Source organism: Blennius ocellaris (genome assembly GCF_963422515.1).
Source record: "Blennius ocellaris genome assembly, contig: SCAFFOLD_134, whole genome shotgun sequence".
Classification (NCBI taxonomy): Eukaryota; Metazoa; Chordata; class Actinopteri; order Blenniiformes; family Blenniidae; genus Blennius; species Blennius ocellaris.
Window position 1 is genome coordinate 66017 of NW_027662008.1, and position 24053 is coordinate 90069.

At 46.1% G+C, this 24053-nt stretch overlaps 3 protein-coding genes across 3 annotated transcripts; 2 read left to right on the plus strand and 1 right to left on the minus strand.

Moving 5' to 3' along the window:
* Window positions 1–5505: 5505 nt before the first annotated feature.
* On the plus strand, window positions 5506–8206 carry LOC308148435 (uncharacterized protein; the record flags this gene model as incomplete). Its single annotated transcript, XM_080521901.1, has 3 exons — window positions 5506–5640; window positions 7030–7359; window positions 8202–8206. The coding sequence occupies exons 1-3, from the start codon at window positions 5556–5558 to the stop codon at window positions 8204–8206; spliced, it is 420 nt and encodes a 139-aa protein (XP_080378027.1). The 5' UTR covers window positions 5506–5555.
* Window positions 8207–9799: 1593 nt separating this feature from the next.
* Window positions 9800–15720, minus strand: LOC308148441 (tRNA N(3)-cytidine methyltransferase METTL6-like). The gene is given in 6 exon segments (XM_080521906.1): window positions 9800–10844; window positions 11444–11585; window positions 13212–13372; window positions 13375–13381; window positions 13744–13878; window positions 15407–15720. Coding segments are annotated over 6 exon segments (1500 nt in total). The 5' UTR covers window positions 15644–15720; the 3' UTR covers window positions 9800–10026.
* A 771-nt stretch (window positions 15721–16491) lies between these two features.
* Window positions 16492–23110, plus strand: eaf1 (ELL associated factor 1). The gene is made up of 6 exons (XM_080521904.1): window positions 16492–16733; window positions 18063–18157; window positions 18267–18403; window positions 18511–18683; window positions 22229–22444; window positions 22597–23110. Exons 1-6 carry the CDS (start codon window positions 16631–16633, stop codon window positions 22644–22646), a joined length of 774 nt encoding a protein of 257 aa, XP_080378030.1. The 5' UTR covers window positions 16492–16630; the 3' UTR covers window positions 22647–23110.
* Window positions 23111–24053: the final 943 nt, after the last annotated feature.

Below are 24053 nucleotides of genomic sequence, written 5' to 3' on the forward strand. Positions count from 1 at the left end.
ACAGTCACAGTGATTGTTGAGAAGAAATCGTGAAATGGAAGATGTCTTGACCTGCCAGAGGAGATAAGGCTTGCAGAATTCTTTTAAATCTCTTAAAAACACAGTTTTATAGACTCGCTTTTAATCAAAACCTCCATTTTTAATAAGATTATGCCCCTTTTATCTATTTATGATCGCTCTCTTTAAGCCACCGGGCCAGTGGTGTTTTGTTGCCAATAATAATAATAATAATAATATACATTTTTGTCTATAATTTTCCATCTATTTGATGACCGCTGGTCTTTCTGTTTGATTGCTGGTCTCCTCTGTCTCGCCTGTCTTTTTTGTTTGTCTTTTTGCCGTAAAGCATTTTTTGCAACATGTGTTCTGAAAAGTGTGATATAAATAAAGTTATTATTATTATCATCATTATTCAGTGATATAAACAAAAAAATGGTTCCATTGCACCGCACCTTTAAAGTGTTGCACTGATGGAGGGTCCTTACAACCACAAACTTCAAATGTGAAGGAGCAGTGGCCACAGCAGTTTACACCCTATGGGACCACATTTTGACAAAACACTAGAAATAGATATGACAATCATGACTACAATTTGAATTGAATGAAAAAACACACATATCTTGTTATGTTGTGTGCTGAAAAAAATACCAGATTTGGGCTGTTATATAAATACATATACACACACCACAAATACACGCGTAGCATAATTTGCTTTCCAAATGTCAAAGAGATGCGTTTTTGTGAGAATGTTTGCACACGGTACATTTGGTTCTGTTTGAGTTTGACTCTTGGAACATTGAGTAAAGGTCGGGATACAAATCTCAGCAACTCCTCCTCCCAAGAAATTGCATCTCCCCACTTTAGGTGAATTCAGTGAACAAACTTTGTTCAGGTTGTTTTGATTACTGTCTGGGAGAGAGAAGCACCAATACCAGCAAGTAAGGCTGGTGGAGGTGATGCAGCGTTGACACACAGGTTGTGTGGAGGTGGTTCCCCACAATGTTTAGCCTTCGCATATCGTCACGTACTGGACTTCGTGACATTTTCTAAGGATTACCATCCTTGGAGTTTGTATAAACGTGGCATTGGGAGGAGCACCTGTTCAACTGGTCCTCAGCAAACAGCAATTTACATAACCGCAAACCCAACGTGGCAATAAAACCTGACAGGCTCGAAGTCGGGGCGGAGGCGAACGGTTGTTTTTGAACCTGCCGTGACCGGTCGTCGGGATGTAGTGGTCCAGGCCTCGAGGGGTTTAATGAGAGCCTGATGAATGTTCGGTTTGATACAGCAGAGAGTTGAGAAAACATCTTTTCAAACTGTGACACAAGCAACAAAGTTGGCGGAGAAACTCGTCGGGGGGGTTTTGGATTCAGAATTGGATGCAGATCACCTGAAACTGATGTTTTTGGGGATTAGATATTCACTTTACTGGAGCTTCTTGTTGTAAATGTGGAAAATAACACTTATCAAATAAAGGATGTATGGTATTTAAAAAAATTTAATTAAATTTCCGTACGATTGCAAAATATAATCCCAGACGATCTTTGTCATTACAGACCTGCTCTGGACTCTGCATGCCACACTGGGTCAGTCACTTTGTTTTTACTGTCAGGCGTGCACAATTAGTCCCGTCTATTCAGCCTCTCGGGGGAAGGTGTGTTGATTTCCCAGCGGTTATTTTTAAACTATAACTATGTTCCGGTTCGGTCGCATGGTTTCTGCAAGCCACTTCCTTGAAGTGCAGTGACAAAGACTTTCTTCACTCCACGTGAGGAAAAAATAATCTGATTTAACTTGATTCACTTGTCCAAGATGGCAAAATGACATTTTGGCAAAGCCCCTACTTTTAACTCTACGTAGTAAAGACTGTCATTCTGAGAAGGTCAAGTAAATCATGCAATAGGATTTCAGTATGGACCGTCCCCACACGGTCAGTGTTCCGTACAGAGTGTGGCTGAAGGGTTTTCCCCTGGTGCAATTTCTGATGACAACAAGCAGCGCAGACAGAATTTCACCGTCGGTGTCGGTCTGGGATGAAGGACAAATACTGTATATGCATCATTCTGTGCAGTAAAAGCAGAACCGCCAGGCTGCCGTTGACATAAATGACGCTACCACTATTTAACAAGCTAATGCCTGGTCTAATCTGCCAGAAACGTAACGTGATGGGACATCATGGCAGAACTGTTCCTTGTTTCTGCTTTTCTGAGATAGTTGAATAATCTTCAGAGGCTATTTCCTGATAAATAACTGGTGTACGTTATGATAAGATGATCGACTGTGTGTAACAACATGTACCGTTACACACTTGGAAGATGAACGTCATATCGTATTCGTGGAAATCCAGTCTTTCCTGTGACTCGTTAGCAGAAGGTTTCCATTTTAGTGGCATAGCGCTCCCTTCAGGCTCTGCTGTTTAATGACAGTATTTTACAAAGTTAAGAGCTTGTGAGCAGAATGTAAGTGTTAATTAATCGGGACCTCGCACTCTGGACTCCAATCAGGGCCTCTGGTCCATCTAAGTATTGATCAAATATGCATTTTGAAGGTTTTAAATAAAAATGTACTTTTATTTTGAAAAATTTGTTTTTTTTTTGGGGGGGGGGGGGGGGGGGGGGGGGGCGTTATTTTGAAAGTCAACTAAACTCTAATGTAGCTTGTGGTCTACAGGCCACCACCTCACCCAAACCCTTATTTTTCTGGTTTCCAGAGATAAAAGATCATAAATAAGGGGAAAAGTGGGCGGGACCTCTGTGACGCTGGCCATCCCTCAAACATCAGCTCAGTCGAACAAACTTTGTTAGCGCGCCAGCTAGCATGCTAGGCTAGTACCTGTTATCTACCTGAAAAATCACACAGGGGCGCAGGATTCCTAGATCAACCAAATGTTGCAACCAAATGTCTTTATCTTCTCCTTTAGTCATCGTTGGTTGACCAAATCGCTTCTAAATAAACATACGACTATATTTCTGTTGGTTCAGCCAACTGGCGCCGGTGAGTGAACTCTACCGACCAGCCAATCAGAGGGCTCGAATGCATGTCTATGTTTTCGCTCCTCCGGCCGGCCGGTGAAGAAAAGGACAGAGTGCTGAGTGAAAAGACCTGAGGTGGATTTACACAAGTTACATAACCGAGTCTCCGTGACTCCTGCCGTCGAGGACGACTCACTGACGCGAACCCTGGAAAGGCTTCGGCCCAAACCGAGGAGACGGGAAAAGACGACGGGTTCCTCGTCAATTCTGAGTTTTCTACTCCATTTTCCATAAGAACACAAAACCGAAGGGAAATACAGTGAGGAGCAAGATCATAGTGTCGTCTTCCTCTGCGGCTTTGAGTCCGATTCCTTTGTTCTTGACTTCAAAGAAACCGCATGTGGTCGTGATACTGAAAGGCACTTTAGATAAGGCTGAGTCGCCCTGAAGGACGTTCAAAACCAAATAGCTTGTTTGTCGTCACATCAATTAGTTGAGATAAAGAAACAAAAGATGTACATCAGAAGCAAGGAATTAAAGCAAGTCAGGGCCGTTTCACTTTGATGTGACAGTTAAATTCCTATCATATAATTTGAATTAAAAATGATTATCATTAGTCCTTCAGAATGTTTCAAACACACAGTATCGTCCACATCATGATGATCCAGGGACACTTTAACAGATTAATGTGAATGAAGAGACGGAAAAATGCGAAAATCCTAAAATGACTTTCGACAAACCCAAACAAAACTGTGACCTTGTTTATTTCAGGCGACCCGAAGACGAGTGTCTCAGACTGTCGGCCATGATTTATCCCCCGCTTCCCGACAGAGGATGTATCTTCATAAAAATAAACTGGCATTGACAGAGAACGACGAGGCTCCACTTTATTTCTGACCAAAACTGGTTTTATCCTGTTTGGGTGAGATTGCATATCTTTTTTCCATGGCCTGTCTTTAATTCTCTCTCTCTCTTTTTTTTTTTTTTTTTTTAAATCAAAGAGTAAAAACATTAATTTGGATCATGTGACCCAGAAGTCCCGTTAACAGAATTGGGGTAAGAATGAGAATGTGTGGGAATGAAGAGACGGAAGATCTTTTCTCCTCCGTCGTGCAACTTTGCAAATATGTGAACAATCCCAGTGCTCATGTGGACGTTAGTCAGCAGATTCCTGGTCCTGGAGACCTTGTCTTTAACTGGACCAGGTCACTGGAGCCCCTCACCCACTCACCAGCCTCACCCATTCATCAGCCTCACCCACTGACTTCGTGTCAAATACAGCAAATAAACTGAATTGATGTCTGTTTTAAACCAAACAAATGATTTTCCTTCCCCAGAAATGTGATTTTTTTTATTATTATTTTTATTTGTCCTCTGTTGAAAAAGATAGAAAATAACAAATTGGCAGCTTCAGAGACCAACATGCCAAGACTAAAGAGAGAAGCAGCGCCCTCCAGTGGTCACATGTGGCCACGACACGAAGTCGCAAAATTCCTACTTTGTCACTAAATGCAGCTTAAAACTGTTAAAAACGCTCACAAACTTAACCACCAACGGTCGTTTCACAGTTTAAATCCTCCAGTGAAGGACGCGTTTTATTCTCTCACAAGTTCATTCTCAAAAATATGATTTAAAAAAAAAAAATGTAATCAGATTTTTATAATTTACTTTATCCACATCTGAACACACAAAGTGTATTTGGACATATTTTATATAGTTTTTTGTTGTAAATTTTTTCGCTTTACGTTTTGGACAGAGCCGATGCTTCTGATCAAAAAAGTCATATTATATTACATTATATTGTATTATATTATATATTATTATATTACATTACATTACATTACATTGTATTATATTGTATTACATTGTATTACATTACATTACATTATATTATATTGTATTACATTACATTACATTACACTATATTATATTACATTATATTATTATATTATATTATATTCCATTATATTGTATACATTACATTACATTATATTGTATTACATTACATTACATTATATTATATATTATATTACATTGTATTACATTACATTTTACCATCTAATCTAGCAGCTACAAAAGTAGTTTTTTTTTGTACATTTCACTGTATTTTGCATCAGAATGTTTCATTAAAATGGACTCAAAGTCCAGATTGTCGTCACTTTCTGTCATAATTGTTTGGTTTTGTGAAACTATAGAAAGTTTATAATCACACGTCGTCTGAACCAAAACAAAGAAGAACAAAGTTTAACCTTAAAAGGTTATGAGAGAACTTCTATGTCACCGCTGCAGAGGGAATCTGGCGGAACGGGAGTTAGTAGACAAACGTCACAAGTAATAAATAGAAAAGTTCCAACATCTTCTAACTGAAAGGAAACAGAGTGAAAAGCTTGAAGAAAGTTGTGTGTGTCTTGTGAGCGACGTGGAAACGAGCAGGACGGAAAAACCAAAAAAAGCACCTGTGACTTCTGGTGGTCAGACGAGACACACATCCTCCACCCACACACACACACACACACCGTTCGTCTTCTACTGTGGCGTCTTCCGCCGTCCTCCAGTCGTCTCACGGCGTTGGACGGTACCATGACTCGCCTCACCGGCCCGGCGGTTCTGAAGGTTCTGGTGGTTCTGGTGGTGACGGCCGGCGTCTCGTCCGCTCTGGACAACGGTGAGGAAACGTTTTAATCTTTGATTCTGAGTGAGGAGGAAAAAATAAAAAACACAAAGTGAAAGAACAAGAAGCCGAAGGTGAAGAGTGAAAGTTGTTCTAACAGTAAAGAGTCGCTCCAGTTTGATTCATCAGGACGAGACGAGAAAACAGGTTCAACCAGAAGTCAGGAAACTGTGAACTCTGTACAGTAAACAACAACAAATAACAACAAAATATGAGCAAGTACTCAAAGAGTGCAGTCGTGAGGAGTGTTGAGTATTTACATGATGTAAGGATAGTAAAATACCATGAAAATTACAGTATTGAATAACCTGGAATATTTTATAACATCGGATGTTTTTCCTTCTTTTAATACTTTTAAATAAGTACAATCATTAAAATGTGCATAATGCTTCAAAAAGTTTTCTGTTATAAATGTAAAAGCAATGCACAAAAATGTCCTTTTCAATCATTTTCTTCTCTTTTTTTTTTTAAATAAATATACTGTAAAACAAAAATTTCATTAAAAAAAAAAAGTAAACTGTAAAACTAAAATGTCATTTTTGAAAATTTTCTTTAAAAAAAAAAAGAAATATGTTGTAAAACAAGTCATTTTTGAAAAAAATATTTTTTTTAACTAAAATGTTCTTTTTGAAAATTTTATTTACAAAAAAGTAAACTGTAAAACTAAAATGTCATTAAAAAATTTTTTTTAAAAAATAAAGTGTAAAACTAAAATGTCATTTTGGAAAATGTTCTTTTAAAAAAAGAAATATATTGTAAAAAAAGTCATCTTCGAAAAAAATATATTTTTTAACTAAAACGTCATTTTGGAAAATTTTCTTAAAATAAAAAAAAAAATGAAAGAAATTGAAAAGCTAAAATGTCTAACTAGTGACAACGCTCAGTGGAGCCGAGGAGACCAGAGCAGAACCAGAACAGAACCAGAGCAGAACCAGAGCAGAGCAGAACAGAACCAGAACAGAACCAGAGCAGAACCAGAGCAGAACCAGAACAGAACCAGAAAAGAACAGAACAGAACCAGAACATAACCAGAGCAGAACATAACCAGAGCAGAGCAGAACCAGAGCAGAACCAGAACAGAACCAGAAAAGAACAGAACAGAACCAGAACATAACCAGAGCAGAACATAACCAGAGCAGAGCAGAACCAGAGCAGAACCAGAACAGAACCAGAAAAGAACAGAACAGAACCAGAACATAACCAGAGCAGAACATAACCAGAGCAGAGCAGAACCAGAGCAGAACCAGAGCAGAACAGAACAGAACCAGAACAGAACAGAACAGAACCAGCAGAACCAGAACAGAACAGAACAGAACAGATCAGAACCAGTCCATTGGTTCTCCCGGCAGAACCCCCAGCAGCTGGTTGTTTGTCCCCCTCCAGCCACCGTAGAGGTCTTCTACCCTGCGGTGTCCCTCAGGGTCCTCAGAGGCTCGTCCGTCCTGCTGTCCTGCGAGACGCACTACGCCCCCCTGCAGTGCGCCGTCCTGCACGCCGCCTGGCACAAACACGACCCGCGGCCCGTAGAACTCCTCGACCCCCGCAGGTTCTTCACCACCGTCAACGAGACGGAGCACGGCGGGAACGAGCGGCGCCGCCAGGTGGTGACGGAGATCCTGGAGGTCCGGGACGAGGACGCAGGACGCTTCCAGTGTCGGGCCGACTGTCCCCAGGAGACGGCCATGGGACATTTCATCAACCTCTCCGTCGAAGGTATGGAGGAGATTCTGGTACCCTTTGATCTCAGGAGGAAAAGTTTTATAGTTTTTACTTCTGCTCAGTTTCGAGTTTTCCTGGTGTGTTTACATGGCGACGTTTTGAAAACTGTGTCTGTTTACATGGCAACAGCAGAAACACCACCAAGTTGGATTGTTATGATGGTGACTGTCAAAATAAAACCACCAATTTGGATTGTTATGATGGCGACTGTCAAAATAAAACCATCAATTTGGATTGTTATGATGGTGACTGTCAAAATAAAACTACCAAGTTGGATTGTTATGATGGTGACTGTCAAAATAAAACCACCAAGTTGGATTGTTATGATGGTGACTGTCAAAATAAAACTTCCAAGTTGGATTGTTGTGATGGTGACTGTCAAAATAAAACCACCAATTTGGATTGTTATGATGGTGACTGTGAAAATAAAACTACCAAGTTGGATTGTTATGATGGTGACTGTCAAAATAAAACCACCAAGTTGGATTGTTAATACGGTGACTGTCAAAATAAAACCACCAAGTTGGATTGTTATTACGGTGACTTTCAAAATAAAACCACCTAACTGGATTGTTATTACAGCGACTGTCAAAATAAAACCACCAAGTTGGATTGTTATTACAGTGACTGTCAAAATAAAACCACCAAGTTGGATTGTTATTACGGTGACTGTCAAAATAAAACCACCAAGTTGGATTCTTATTACAGTGACTGTCAAAATAAAACCACAAAGTTGGATTGTTATTACGGTGACTGTCAAAATAAAACCACCAAGGTGGATTGTTATTACGGTGACTGTCAAAATAAAGGCCTCCATCCTCTCTGCTTTGTTTCAGGTTGAGGATTTGAAGGATTCGTCACTCAAGGATCCAAACATTGAAAACGATTCAACAATATTAAAGCAACTCACATGTTTTTGTTTCTTCTCGTCTTCAAATCAATAAATTCATCATGAAAATTTTTGGATTTCATGTAAAAACAAACAAAAAAAAAGCCCCACAATGCTGTAAAGTTTCCACTCTAATAAAGTCATGTTTAAAAAGTTAGAATCATATATTGATAATGAGAAAAAAGCTGATTATCTAAGTTTATTGATAAACAATTTATCTTCTAATCAATTAATGTTTGATTAAAGATTTACAAACACAAAGTGTCATCCTCTGGATGAGGAAATTGTGAAGTTTACACTGAAAAAAAACTTAGATATAAATTATATATTTCAAAACAATTATAAATTATATATACAAATAATCTAAACCTATATATACTTAAAAAGAAAAAAATATATACATTTCAAAAAATATATAAATATATATAAAAATGTATATATATAAATCATAAAAACGATATATAAAAAAATATAAAATTATATATTAAAAAAATTATAAATTTCAAAAAATATATAAATTACATACATACATATATCATAAAAACGACATATTAAAAAATATAAAATTATATATTAAAAAATTATACATAAAAAAAATATATAAATTATATATATATATAAAAAATTATATATACATAAATCCTAAAAACGACATAAAAAAATATAAAAACTATACATTAAAAAAATAAAATAAAATAAAAATAATATATATAAAAAAAAAAAAAAAATTATATATGTAAAAATGATAAACGCAGTTGAGAAATATGCAGCCTCCTGTTAAACGTCTGGGCGCTAAGAGAAGAGAGGAACTCGTTTGTTGCAGAGAAAACAAACCAAACCTGCGACGTAAAAAGCGTCTGCAGAAAAAAAGACAAGAAAAAAAAAAAGTGTGACTCGCCGCCTCGACCGTCGGCAGATAAAATTAGCTGCAGCTTTTCTGTAAACGCAGAGTTTTTTTTAGATTTTTTAACCTCCAAACACCTAAAAAAAACAAGCCTTGGAACAACATTGTGGTGAAAAAACCAGAGAAATGGACTCGTTAAAAATCTTTCCGGTCTCATTGAGCCGATTCTCATCGCGGGACTTGAACCGTCAGTCGTCAGTTTGTATTTGTGGCCGAGGGAGGAAACCAGAGCGACAGGAAGTCACAGTGACGAGTCACGACTCTCGTTCTTTCCTTCATCCTCTCTTCTGCTTCGCTGGCCGTTGTTGTTGTTGTTGTTGTTTGTTCTGATTGAAACACATCAGGAGTCATCAAGGCGGCACATTAAGCTGCCGGTTTGGACTAAACAAACATTTATAAAGGTTTTTTTTCTCTTTCCGTCTCATTTATTAACACCCGATACTGAAAGTGTAACTTTATAAATAAATATATAAATAATAGAGATAATTTGTATTTGCCGAACAGGAAATAAGGAAGAGAAACAATCAATCATGGTGATAAAAATGTGTTTATGCAAAAAAACTAAACAAACAAACTCCATTCATAGGAAATGATGCAGTTTAAACCGTGTGTGTGTGTGTGTGTGTGTGTGTGTGTGTGTCTCTTGTTCACCTGAATGGAAGCGGCTCAAGTTCAAAGTCCAAAGTTTCTCTGGATGAAAACTTCCGTCGTCGCGACTTAAATAAAGGCGTGAAAACGTCTCGTCCTTTTTCCAGATTATTATTTTTTTTTTATAAAAGTTCCGCCGGAGTCTGAAGCTTCAGGGTGAAGCGGTCGGAGCGCCGGGCGGAGGCTGAGGGTCTCCGTCTCCGTCACGGTTTGTCAGCGTTCAACTCACCGAGGGGTCTGGTGACGGCGCGGCAGGGAGGTCTGGTGACGGAGGAGCAGGGAGGCCTGGCGACGGAGCAGAAGGGAGGTCTGGTGACGGAGGAGCAGGGAGGCCTGGCGACGGAGCAGAAGGGAGGTCTGGTGACGGAGCAGCAGGGAGGCCTGGCGACGGAGCAGAAGGGAGGTCTGGTGACGGAGCAGCAGGGAGGCCTGGCGACGGAGCGGCAGGGAGGCCTGGCGACGGAGCGGCAGCGAGGCCTGGCGGCGGAGGAGCAGGGAGGCCTGGCGGCGGAGGAGCAGGGAGGCCTGGCGACGGAGCAGAAGGGAGGCCTGGCGATGGAGCGGCAGGGAGGCCTGGTGACGGAGCAGAAGGGAGGCCTGGCGACGGAGCGGCAGCGAGGCCTGGCGGCGGAGGAGCAGGGAGGCCTGGCGGCGGAGGAGCAGGGAGGCCTGGCGACGGAGCAGAAGGGAGGCCTGGCGACGGAGCAGAAGGGAGGCCTGGCGACGGAGCGGCAGGGAGGCCTGGCGACGGAGCGGCAGGGAGGCCTGGCGACGGAGCGGCAGGGAGGTCTGGTACCGGAGCGGCAGGGAGGCCTGGTACCGGAGCGGCAGGGAGGCCTGGTACCGGAGCGGCAGGGAGGCCTGGTGACGGAGCGGCAGGGAGGCCTGGTGACGGAGCGGCAGGGGGTCTGGTGAACTTGCTCTGCAGGAAAACTCTGGAGACGCTCAGTCCCTCCTTCTTGTTGACGGTTTCTCTCTGGACGTAGTCGTTAGCGGCGGATTGGAACCCGCAACCCTGGAACAGCCGGGCCAGGAACTCTGAGGGCAAACACTGACTTTAACAGGAAGAAGGATCCCGGCGCCTTATAATGAGAAATATGTTTTCAAAAAAACTAAACAAAGATTCGACAACAAAAGAGTTTAATGGTTGAAATCAAAAAAGTGAAAATTATTTTAATTTTGAAAATTCTAAATCCCCACTTCCTTTTTAATTAGGAATTGTTTCTATGCGTTTGAGCCGCGAGGACAATCACAGAAATAAAGCTGCTCTTTTGACAATATATCCGATGTCTGCAGTTACTTTTTTAGTCCAGTGAGAATAAAAAAAATCCGAAATTAAATTGAAACTCGAATTTATCTTTTTAAAAAAACAACAACAATTTAAAAAATGCGTAAATGCGTCACTTTCGAGACCCATTACTATTTTTTTCCATGCCACGTCTTCCTACCCCTCTGTTTAGAGTGTGTATCTGGAAACGCTCCGTTTAGAGGGGTGAATAGCCCTTCCCCTCGCCCCTCAGAGGGGTAGGGGTAAGATGAAGGGGTAAGATGAAGGGGTAAGATGAAGGGGTAAGATGAAGGGGTAAGATGAAGGGCTAAAGGGGGGAGAATTGAGACGCAGCCCTAAATTCACTGACCTCTGGAGAAAAAGTAGGACCGGGTGCCGTCCTGGCGGACGTAGAAGTTCTCCGCCAGCTTGCTGGAGGGTTTGAACCTCAGCATGGCGTGGTCGTTCAGCCCGTAGTCCCTGAACAGAACCACGCCGCCGGGCTTCAGCACCTGAACGCCACACGCAAGATAGATAATTACTTTATTCATCCCCGAAGGGAAATTGTGTTGTTGCAGCAATCTGGTACATACGAATATTATAAAATACAGTAGAATAGAAATAAAAGTTAGAAATAAAAATATAAAAATATCTGGGTATAAGACAAAGTAAAACACAGAACGGAACATGGGCACTTAGAAATAATCAGGAGATCAAAGCAAGATCAATAAATAGTAAGGTTCAGTGGCAGAGCCATTAGAAGTAGGTATTATATAATAATAATAACAATAATACACATAATAACAATGTGTAATAGTGTATAATACTTGTGTATAGTACTACTAATAATGGTAGCAATAATATAACAATAACAATATGGTAGCAATAAAATAACAATATATATATATATCAGTAATAATAATAATAATAATACCAATAGTAATAGTGTACTTGCACATTTATAAATATATGTATATGTACATGCAATATGCCATATGAAATATGAAATATATGATATAATATAAGTATCAATGTAATTTAGTCCCGGTGGGTGGACGAAATGAGTTTAACGGTTGAAATCAAGAAAGTGAAAACTATTTGAATTTGGCAAACTCAAAATCCCCACTTCCTCTTTGATTAGGAATTGTTTCTGTGCATTTGAGCCGCGAGGACAATCACAGAAATGAAGTTGCTCTTTTGACAATATTGTGGCGGGCTGTTATAATCCAGGCCTCTCACCCAGAGGATTATGGGAAAAGGGGCGGGGATTGAGTTCTCCCGCGCTGTTGCGGGCTTTTCCAGTCGAGTTCTGTGAGTTACGAAATAAAGACGTGTTCCAAGATTCAGCTCTGCCTCATCCTTCGTCCTGCCAATGTGACCGCGACGTATTTATTTATTTATCTATTTGCTTACTTATTTATCTATTTATTCATTCATTTAATTATTTATTCAAATGAAAATTTTTTTTATAAAACGATCAGTACACAAATATAAATAAATTCAAAAATGTAATTAGAAATCATGTAAACAACCTAAAAGTAACAATGAAATCAGGTAATTTTGTTCTAAAATAAGTAAATATCAAGAAAATAACGAGTGAACGAAATACTTGATGACTCTACTTATTTATTTATTTATCGATCTATGTATTTATTTATGTGCGACTTTCACATCGGTGACCCCGACGTGACCGCATCAGCCCCGGGCACGGGAGAACTCAAACCCCGCCCCCTTTTCCCCATAATCCTCTGGGTGAGAGGCCTGGATTATAACGGCCGCCACAATGTATCCCATGTCTGCAGTCTTTTTTTTTTTAGCGCATCGAGAATTAAAAAAAATTGGGCTCTGACGGAGGTAGAAGAGTTCAAAAGTCTTGTTGCCGTGGTGACGGCAATGTTGCCGTGGTGACGGCCTCCCTGCCGCTCCGTCGCCTTACTGGGGAGGAACGATTTCCTGCAACGTTCCTTAGAGCGGCGAGGTCGAAGCGAGGCAACGAGTTGAAAGTACAGAAGCACACCAACCGATTCCGCAGAAGAAAAAATAAGAGAGAGAATCCAACCAATCAGGGGGCTCCCCCCCCCCCCCCCCCCCCCTGGTGGTGAACCTCTGAGCTCCGCCCCCCCCCGCCCCGCCCTCACCTGGTACAGGTTCTTCACCACCAGGCTCATCTTGTCCGGATGGACGGCCGACAGGACGAAGACGAGCGTGACGACGTCCACGCTTCCCGCGGGGACGTCGTCCGTCAGACGGTCTGCGGTAAGGTCGCACTGGAAGGCGCGGCAGCGCCGGGGGCAGTACCGGGGTTCCGCTGCTCCGGGAGCCACAGACAACAACTCACAGATTAATCCGTGGAACATTTTTGTATTTTTCCTCCTGTCCTCTATCGAAAAAATGTTCAAGATCAGATTTCTCTCAAGATGAACTCAACTCAACTTTATTGATAAAGCTGCTTTAAGCAGCCGTCGCTGAGGCAAAGTGCTGTACGTTGAAATGAAAATATAAGAGGCAACGTAAAAACATTAAAACAATTTAAAAAAAAGTTGAGTACGAGTCTCACGCTGAGGTAAAAGCCAAAGAATAAGAGTTTTTCTTTTCCTCTGAATGTGTGACGATCGCCAGTCTTTTGAACCAGATTGTTAAAAAGTGTAGAGGGACAGACGGACGTCTTACTTTGACGAACTCCACGGCCCTCGGCGAGAAGTCGCAGGCGTAGACGAAGAGACTCCGGTCGTCCTCCAGCAGAGGGAAGAGACAGTTTCCAACCCCGCAGCCGGCCTCCAGCAGAACCAGGGTCTGGGACTGGGACTGCACAGCAGGACACCAGAGGGACACCAGAGGGACACCAGAGGGACGGGCAGGACGCCAGAGGGACGGGCAGGACACCAGAGGGACGAGCAGGACACCAGAGGGACGAGCAGGACACCAGAGGGACACCAGAGGGACGAGCAGGACACCAGAGGGACACCAGAGGGACGAGCAGGACACCAGAGGAACACCAGAGGGACACCAGAGGGACGAGCAGGACACCAGAGGGACACCAGAGGGACGAGCAGGACACCAGAGGGACGAGCAGGACACCAGAGGGACACCAGAGGATGAGCAGGACACCAGAGGGACGAGCAGGACACCAGAGGGACAAGCAGGACACCAGAGGGACACCAGAGGGACAAGCAGGACACCAGAGGGACGAGCAGGACACCAGAGGGACACCAGAGGGACAAGCAGGACACCAGAGGGACGAGCAGGACACCAGAGGGACGAGCAGGACACCAGAGGGACACCAGAGAGACGAGCAGGACACCAGAGGGACGAGCAGGACACCAGAGGGACGAGCAGGACACCAGAGGGACACCAGAGGGACACCAGAGAGACGAGCAGGACACCAGAGGGACGAGCAGGACACCAGAGGGACACCAGAGGATGAGCAGGACACCAGAGGGACGAGCAGGACACCAGAGGGACAAGCAGGACACCAGAGGGACAAGCAGGACACCAGAGGGACGGGCAGGACACCAGAGGGACGGGCAGGACAGCAGAGGGACGGGCAGGACACCAGAGGGACGGGCAGGACACCAGAGGGACGAGCAGGACACCAGAGGGACGGGCAGCCATTAAGTCATTAAGTCACCATATCAACAGTCCTGCATCTTTTCCTTCTGGAGCTTCAATCAAAAGTGTCATCGTCCTGCTGAATCGATGATTTAACGTAACTACTTAATATTTTAAGTTTATCTACTTTCTTTTTTTTGTCTTATGTCTGCATGGAGAGACAAAATAAATGTGGACTTCATTCCGTCATGCAGAAACCAAGTCCACATTTTCCTCACTGGTCAAAATTGCTGAGAAATTAATTATTAAAAAAATTATAAAACATGATGAATGAATGGATGCTTTATTTCCGGTCATAATTCAAATCATACAAATACAAACTTGACTTTAAACGATTCAGGAAAGGGAATAGGCTGGAGACTATTGTTTATCTATTTCAGTGTTTTTCAACCTTTTTTGAGCCAAGACACACTTTTTTCTTTTAATCTTTCTCTGGAGATTAACCAGACTGACGTCTGTCAGTTTCCATTTCACCGACAAAGTTCTGTGCTGCCATCTAGTGGTGAAGAGTATTTATACATGATTTCCCACGACTCGCCTGACGAGATCTGGAGGAAACACCAGAGGTTGAAAAACACTAATCTATACCTATATTATCAATTCTATGAGTAACTTGGAGTCTCTGAAAGATGCTCACGTGGTTTGGTTCGGGTTGTTTTTATGGTTTTTGACCTGTGGTAAAGACGCGGCAGACTGGGGGAAGGGTCTCCCGTCTCCTCCTCACCTCCCTGCGGGCTCGCAGCTCCTCGAACTCCCTGTCGGTCCAGTGTCGGTCCTTAAAGAAGTTCGTGGCGTTTCTTTTGTAAAACAGGTCCCAGTTTTTCTGCGCTTCTTTCTCCAGCTTCAGCTGTTTGAAGTCCGAGACCAAATTCCCTTCCGTGCCGAGTGTCTGCGGCTCGTCGCGGGTTAGAAGTCTGGGAAGAGCAGAAACGTGATCTTGTCCCGGGACACACGAGGACATTTCTTCTCCTTTCGGCTCCGATTCCCCAGAAAGCTGCGGCGGATTCTCTAAATCACGCGCGTTTTCGCTCTTCGACATGCTGCTTTTAAACTCCCGAGCCGGATGTGTCTCCCAACGCAAAACTGTTGACATGACACAAACTGTGTCAACTTATTTTATACAAAAGTTTAAAAAAACAACAACAAAACAAACAGAAGAAACGCATGAACTCGCGTCGCCTTCCTGCTGTCCGTCACTTAAATCCATCCCCTGCTTTGTAACTCAGTTCCGAGTTGAAAATCGACTTTGCAAAATAAGTAAAATAATTACTTATTATTGAATAAATACAAATATGGTACTTGGAATATAATCTAAGCTATAAACGATTTTTGGTGTTTATTTAAATAAAAAATTATATGATCTATTCTCGTTATTTCTAAACCACCGGCGGAAGTAGGCGTATTTTGATGACGTCACAGTTGTTTTGCTAATGGTTAGCCGCATACAGCCAAAATAATTACTTATTATTGAATAAATCCAAATATGGTACTTGGAATATAATAGAAGCTATGAACGATTTTTGGTGTTTATTTAAAAAAAATTATAGCATCTATTCTCGTTATTTCTAAACCACCGGCGGAAGTAGGCGTATATTGATGACGTCACATTTGTTTTGCGAATGGTTAGCCGCATACAGCCAAAATAATTACTTATTATTGAATAAATCCAAATATGGTACTTGGAAAATAGTATAAGCTATGAACGATTTTTGGTGTTTATTTAAAAAAAAAACTATATTATCTATTCTCGTTATTTCTAAACCACCGGCGGAAGTAGGCGTATTTTGATGACGTCACAGTTGTTTTGCTAATGGTTAGCCGCATACAGCCAACTTTGTCTTGATTATTTAGCTTCTTTATTCCTGTAAAGTTTCTCTGGTTGCCTCGACTGTTCGTCCCCCTTTAAGATAAATGGAATTATAAGGTGTTTCAGAGGAACGCAGCCGAAATGAACGGGAGCAGCAACCCGCTGCTGGACAAAGAGGAGCATGTGTTGAAGCTCGGGGAAAGCTTCGAGAAGAGGCCAAAATCCTCTTTTCACACCATCAGATGTGAGTGTAGAGAACCGAGCTGAAACCCTTTAGAAACTAAAACTACAAAGCTTCTGCAGCAGGTGGAAGGAAGAGGGTGTTCGTTCTGCTCACGTGCGCTGGAATCCCGTCTTACGTAACAACCAATTATCAGGATCAAGGAGGTTTTAGAAATACAATCAGTCTCTCCGAGTCACATTCGTGGGGTTTTATTTGTATTTTACAGCTTTTAAAATTTTTTCTCAACATCTAAATCAGCATTCTGCATATCCTCCTAGATCTTTTTTTTAATTTACACAATTCTGCTGCCCTGAGTTATAAACAGGTAAATACAACTTCCTTACATGTCGTTGTGTTATTCACACACTTCTTGAGTTTAGAATAGAAAAGAATGACCTTATTACGCCCAGGGGGGAAATTCCTTGTAGCCTTGCTCCAGAATAAATAGAATAGAAAGTTAAATATCAATAAGACAGAGTATAAAACCTAAATATGTTGATATATCCAAGACTAAAGAGACTCGTTGAGGCTCGCAAAAGAATGAAATTAACCAAAACACAGCAAAGACTGTCGTAGACGAAACATTTATATTGACTGAAATAAAACACATTTCTATCACCATCATTAGATTAGATTAGATTAAACTTTATTGTCATTGCAAGTGCAACGAAATGTTTAGCATCTAACCAGAAGAAGTATCAGATATTATGTACACATACACACTCACATATATAAATAATAAATAGGGAACAGTGTGAAGTTGCTATTGCTAGGATGTACATTATTTACATTATATTACATTTAATGGACTAAGTGCCATTAATGTGCTTTAACGGGGTGAAAATTCAGTTCCATCAGTGTTTTTCAACCTTTTTGAGCCAAGACACACTTTTTTCTTTAGAAAACTCTGGAGTCACACCTCGACCTGAAAATGTTAAAATGTTAAAGTCTGTAGCCTCTATTAACAATATAAAGTCTTTCTCATCAAAGTTTTATCAACAGGAATCCAGTAAATCCAGAAAGCAAGGACTTTTTTTAATAGTGCCTCCCTCAGTGTGAAACCTGGACCTGATGGATGAAGAGCTGAGATCCTGGTTTTCAAAAACTTCTCCATCACTGTCACTGACACAGTACTTTGATACAAGATGGTAGCAGGAGGTGGAGATGAACCACACTGACGTCTGTCACTTTACATTTCACCGGCAAAGTTCTGTGCTGCCCTCTAGTGGTGAAGAGTATTTATACATGATTACTCTGCAACACACTGTGAGAGCGAATGTGACTGCGATCATGAGCCGGAGTCAAGTCGTCGCACGTCCACAACTTGACTTTCACGCTCGTCCTCCCCAGACGACTTCAAGCCGGCGTCGATCGACACGAGCTGCGAGGGCGAGCTGCAGGTCGGCAAGGGGGACGAGGTCACCATCACGCTGCCTCACATCCCCGTGAGTCTGTCCCGGAGACAAAAAACCCCCGCTGCTCTTCCAGTGACGAGCAGAAACCCACATAAGATTTGGTGGGTTGTTTTTTTAATTTCCCCCGTTCCTCTCTCAGGGCTCCACGCCGCCGATGACGGTGTTCAAGGGAAACAAGCGGCCGTACCAGAAGGACTGCGTCCTCATCATCAACCACGACACCGGGGAGTTCGTCCTGGAGAAGCTGAGCAGCAGCATCCAGGTGAAGAAGACCAGGTGAGGGACGGGGGGGGGGGGGGACGCTGTCCTGTCTCATCGTCTGTAACTCAAGCGTCACAGCTGTGTGTGTGTGTGTGTGTGTGTGTGTGTGTGTGTGTGTCCAGGGCGGAGGGCAGCAGTAAGATCCAGGCTCGTATCGAGCAGCAGTCGGTTCGGTCCGGCCAGGCCGCCTCTCAGTTCCGGGCCCCGACCAAACCCGGGGCCGGCGTCAAGACGTCCCCGTCCCCGTCCAAGGACAATCCGTCCCCGGAGCCTCAGCTCGACGACATCAAGAGAGGTGAGCGGGAGGACGAGTGGCCGCGAGGACAAAGGGACGGAGTGGCATACCAAGAAGATTGTTTAAAGCAAATGAGGGACGGAGAGGGGAGACGAGGGACGAAGAGGGGAGACGAGGGACGAAGAGGGGAGATGAGGGACGAAGTGGGGTTAAGGGGGACAAACGGGGGAGACGAGGGACGAAGAGGGGAGACGAGGGACGAAGAGGGGAGACGAGGGACGAAGAGGGGAGACGAGGGACGAAGTGGGGATAAGGGGGACAAACGGGGGAGACGAGGGACGAAGAGGGGATAAGGGGGACAAACGGGGGAGACGAGGGACGAAGAGGGGAGACGAGGGACGAAGTGGGGAGACGAGGGACGAAGTGGGGAGACGAGGGACGAAGAGGGGAGACGAGGGACGAAGAGGGGAGATGAGGGACGAAGTGGGGATAAGGGGGACAAACGGGGGAGATGAGGGACGAAGAGGGGAGACGAGGGACGAAGAGGGGAGATGAGGGACGAAGAGGGGAGATGAGGGACGAAGTGGGGAGATGAGGGACGAAGTGGGGATAAGGGGGACAAACGGGGGAGACGAGGGACGAAGAGGGGAGACGAGGGACGAAGAGGGGAGACAAGGGACGAAGAGGGGAGACGAGGGACGAAGTGGGGATAAGGGGGACAAACGGGGGAGACGAGGGACGAAGAGGGGAGATGAGGGACGAAGTGGGGATAAGGGGGACAAACGGGGGAGACGAGGGACGAAGTGGGGAGACGAGGGACGAAGAGGGGAGACGAGGGACGAAGAGGGGAGATGAGGGACGAAGAGGGGAGACGAGGGACGAAGTGGGGATAAGGGGGACAAACGGGGGAGACGAGGGACGAAGAGGGGAGATGAGGGACGAAGTGGGGATAAGGGGGACAAACGGGGGAGACGAGGGACGAAGAGGGGAGACGAGGGACGAAGAGGGGAGATGAGGGACGAAGAGGGGAGACGAGGGACGAAGTGGGGATAAGGGGGACAAACGGGGGAGACGAGGGACGAAGAGGGGAGATGAGGGACGAAGTGGGGATAAGGGGGACAAACGGGGGAGACGAGGGACGAAGTGGGGAGACGAGGGACGAAGAGGGGAGACGAGGGACGAAGAGGGGAGATGAGGGACGAAGAGGGGAGACGAGGGACGAAGTGGGGATAAGGGGGACAAACGGGGGAGACGAGGGACGAAGAGGGGAGATGAGGGACGAAGTGGGGATAAGGGGGACAAACGGGGGAGACGAGGGACGAAGAGGGGAGACGAGGGACGAAGAGGGGAGATGAGGGACGAAGAGGGGAGACGAGGGACGAAGTGGGGATAAGGGGGACAAACGGGGGAGACGAGGGACGAAGAGGGGAGATGAGGGACGAAGTGGGGATAAGGGGGACAAACGGGGGAGACGAGGGACGAAGAGGGGAGACGAGGGACGAAGAGGGGAGACGAGGGACGAAGAGGGGAGAGGAGGGACGAAGTGGGGATAAGGGGGACAAACGGGGGAGACGAGGGACGAAGAGGGGAGATGAGGGACGAAGTGGGGAGACTAGGGACGAAGTGGGGAGAGGAGGGACGAAGTGGGGATAAGAGGGACAAACGGGGGAGACGAGGGACGAAGTGGGGAGACGAGGGACGAAGTGGGGAGATGAGGGACGAAGAGGGGAGACGAGGGACGAAGAGGGGAGACGAGGGACGAAGTGGGGAAATGAGGGACGAAGAGGGGAGACGAGGGACGAAGAGGGGATAAGGGGGACAAACGGGGGAGACGAGGGACGAAGAGGGGAGACGAGGGACGAAGAGGGGAGACAAGGGACGAAGAGGGGAGACGAGGGACGAAGTGGGGATAAGGGGGACAAACGGGGGAGACGAGGGACGAAGAGGGGAGATGAGGGACGAAGTGGGGATAAGGGGGACAAACGGGGGAGACGAGGGACGAAGTGGGGAGACGAGGGACGAAGAGGGGAGACGAGGGACGAAGAGGGGAGACGAGGGACGAAGAGGGGAGATGAGGGACGAAGAGGGGAGACGAGGGACGAAGTGGGGATAAGGGGGACAAACGGGGGAGACGAGGGACGAAGAGGGGAGATGAGGGACGAAGTGGGGATAAGGGGGACAAACGGGGGAGACGAGGGACGAAGAGGGGAGACGAGGGACGAAGAGGGGAGATGAGGGACGAAGAGGGGAGACGAGGGACGAAGTGGGGATAAGGGGGACAAACGGGGGAGACGAGGGACGAAGAGGGGAGATGAGGGACGAAGTGGGGATAAGGGGGACAAACGGGGGAGACGAGGGACGAAGAGGGGAGACGAGGGACGAAGAGGGGAGACGAGGGACGAAGAGGGGAGACGAGGGACGAAGAGGGGAGAGGAGGGACGAAGTGGGGATAAGGGGGACAAACGGGGGAGACGAGGGACGAAGAGGGGAGATGAGGGACGAAGTGGGGAGACTAGGGACGAAGTGGGGAGAGGAGGGACGAAGTGGGGATAAGAGGGACAAACGGGGGAGACGAGGGACGAAGTGGGGAGACGAGGGACGAAGTGGGGAGATGAGGGACGAAGAGGGGAGACGAGGGACGAAGAGGGGAGACGAGGGACGAAGTGGGGAAATGAGGGACGAAGAGGGGAGACGAGGGACGAAGAGGGGAGACGAAGGACGAAGCGGGGAGATGAGGGACGAAGTGGGGATAAGGGGGACAAATGGGGGAGACGAGGGACAAAGAGGGGAGAGGAGGGATGAAGTGGGGATAAGAGGGACAAATGGGGGAGACGAGGGACGAAGATGGGAGACGAGGGACGAAGTGGGGAGACGAGGGACGAAGAGGAGAGACCAGGGACGAAGAGGGGATAAGAGGGACAAACGGGGGAGACGAGGGATGAAGAGGGGAGACGAGGGACGAAGAGGGGAGACGAGGGACGAAGTGGGGAAATGAGGGACGAAGAGGGGAGACGAGGGACGAAGAGGGGAGACGAAGGACGAAGTGGGGATAAGGGGGACAAATGGGGGAGACGAGGGACAAAGAGGGGAGAGGAGGGATGAAGTGGGGATAAGAGGGACAAATGGGGGAGACGAGGGACGAAGATGGGAGACGAGGGACGAAGTGGGGAGACGAGGGACGAAGAGGAGAGACCAGGGACGAAGAGGGGATAAGAGGGACAAACGGGGGAGACGAGGGACGAAGAGGGGAGAGGAGGGACGAAGAGGGGAGAGGAGGGACGAAGAGGGGAGACGAGGGACGAAGAGGGGAGACGAGGGACGAAGTGGGGAGACGAGGGACGAAGTGGGGAGACCAGGGACGAAGTGGGGAGAGGAGGGACGAAGTGGGGAGACCAGGGACGAAGAGGGGAGACGAGGGACGAAGTGGGGAGACGAGGGACAAAGAGGGGAGACGAGGGACGAAGTGGGGAGACGGGGGAGACGAGGGGATAAGAGGGGAGACGAGGGATGAAGAGGGGAGACGAGGGACGAAGAGGGGAGACGAGGGACAGACGGGGGAGACGAGGGTGGAGCCCTGGGTCCTGACGGCCTCCGACTCCCCCCAGAGCTGCGTGCGGAGGTGGAGATCATCGAGCAGATGAGCAGCAGCGGCAGCAGCTCCTCCGACTCGGCCAGCGCGTCGGGCAGCGGCGACGACAGCAGCAGCGACGGCGAGCGCGACGCCCCGCGGCCGCCGGGCCAGGCATCGCCCGGCCGCCAGCCCAACGCCAACGGGGCGTCTGACCGGCAGCAGGGCAACAACCAGCTGATGAACACACTGCGTGAGTATCTGGACTCGCCGCGCCGCCACACTGCTCTATGTTTAAATACACGCAACAACATGGCCGAGAGGAACATGGAGGTCAGAGGTCAGAGGTCAGAGGTCAGAGGTCAGGAAGACGATTCACTGGCCTCGTCTCTCTCTGGTTCTCAGGAAACGACCTGCAGCTCAGCGAGTCGGGGAGCGACAGTGACGACGACTGAAGACTCTGGGTCTGCTGCTCCTCCTCCCTCTCCTCCCTCCTGCTCCTCCTCCTCCTCTTCCTCCCTCTCCTCCATCCTGCTGCTTCTCCTCCTCCCTCTCCTCCCTCCTGCTCCTCCTCCTCCTCTTCCTCCCTCTCCTCCATCCTGCTGCTCCTCCTCCTCCCTCTCCTCCCTCCTGCTCCTCCTCCTCTTCCTCCCTCTCCTCCATCCTGCTGCTTCTCCTCCTCCCTCTCCTCCCTCCTGCTCTTCCTCCTCCTCTTCCTCCCTCTCCTCCATCCTGCTCTTCCTCCCTCTCCTCCATCCTGCTCTTCCTCCTCCTCCCTCCTCCTCCTCCTCTTCCTCCCTCTCCTCCATCCTGCTCTTCCTCCTCCTCCTCCTCCTCCTCCTCCCTCTCCTCCCTCCTGCTCCTCCTCCTCTTCCTCCCTCTCCTCCCTCCTGCTCTTCCTCCTCCTCCCTCCTCCTCCTCCTCCCTCCCCTTCCTCCTCCTCCTCCTCCTCCCTCCTGCTCTTCCTCCTCCTCCTTCCTCCTCCTGCTCTTCCTCTTTCCTCCCTCCCCTTCCTCTCCTCCTCCTCCCTCCCCTTCCTCCTCCTCCTCTTCCTCCCTCCCCCTCCCTCCCCCTTCCTCCCCCTTCCTCCCTCGTTCCCCTCCTCTTCCTCCTCCCCCCTCCTCCTCTTCCTCCTCCCCCCTCCTCCTCTTCCTCCTCCCCCCTCCTCCTCTTCCTCCCCCACTCCTCCTCCTCAGTTTCTCTCTCTTCATCTCATCCTCTTGTTTCCGGCCGGCCTTTGAACTTTGAGAGTATTTTTTTCTATTAGATGTATATTTTGTTGTTGTGAAGCCAAAAACGTCAGAAAGAGGAAGAAAGAGGAAGGAAGAGGAAGAAAGAGGAAGACGTTACTCGAGATGTTTGGACGAATCTATATTAGAGTTCACAGACATATTTTCTGTACTTAAAGCAGCGACTTTTATCTTCATCACTTTGTTTTGTTTTGGTAGCGAGACGAGCAGCTTCTCAATATTTCCCTTTATTGGGAGTCGCTGCTCCATTAGTTTGGTTTTCTTAGAAACATCCCGCGAATGAGAATCGTCAAACGTAGAAGAAGTTCTGAGTTCATGACATTTACGTTTTAGTTTTTAAAGTTAGAGGGTTTAAAACCGGAAAACAGGCTGAATTATTAACTATTAAATAACAAACCTGGAAGTAAAAAAAACAAAACACAATTAGAACATTTTCAGTGTCCAATTTCAACATTTTGCTTCGTTTTAAAGAAGCAAAATACAATGAAATGTCTGTAAATGATCTGATTTCTGCATTTTGTGCTCGAGTGAATAGTTTTGTTTGGTTTTTTTTATAGATTTAGGTTTGATGATTTTAGAAAAACAGAGTTTCAAAGTTTTAAAGAGAAAATA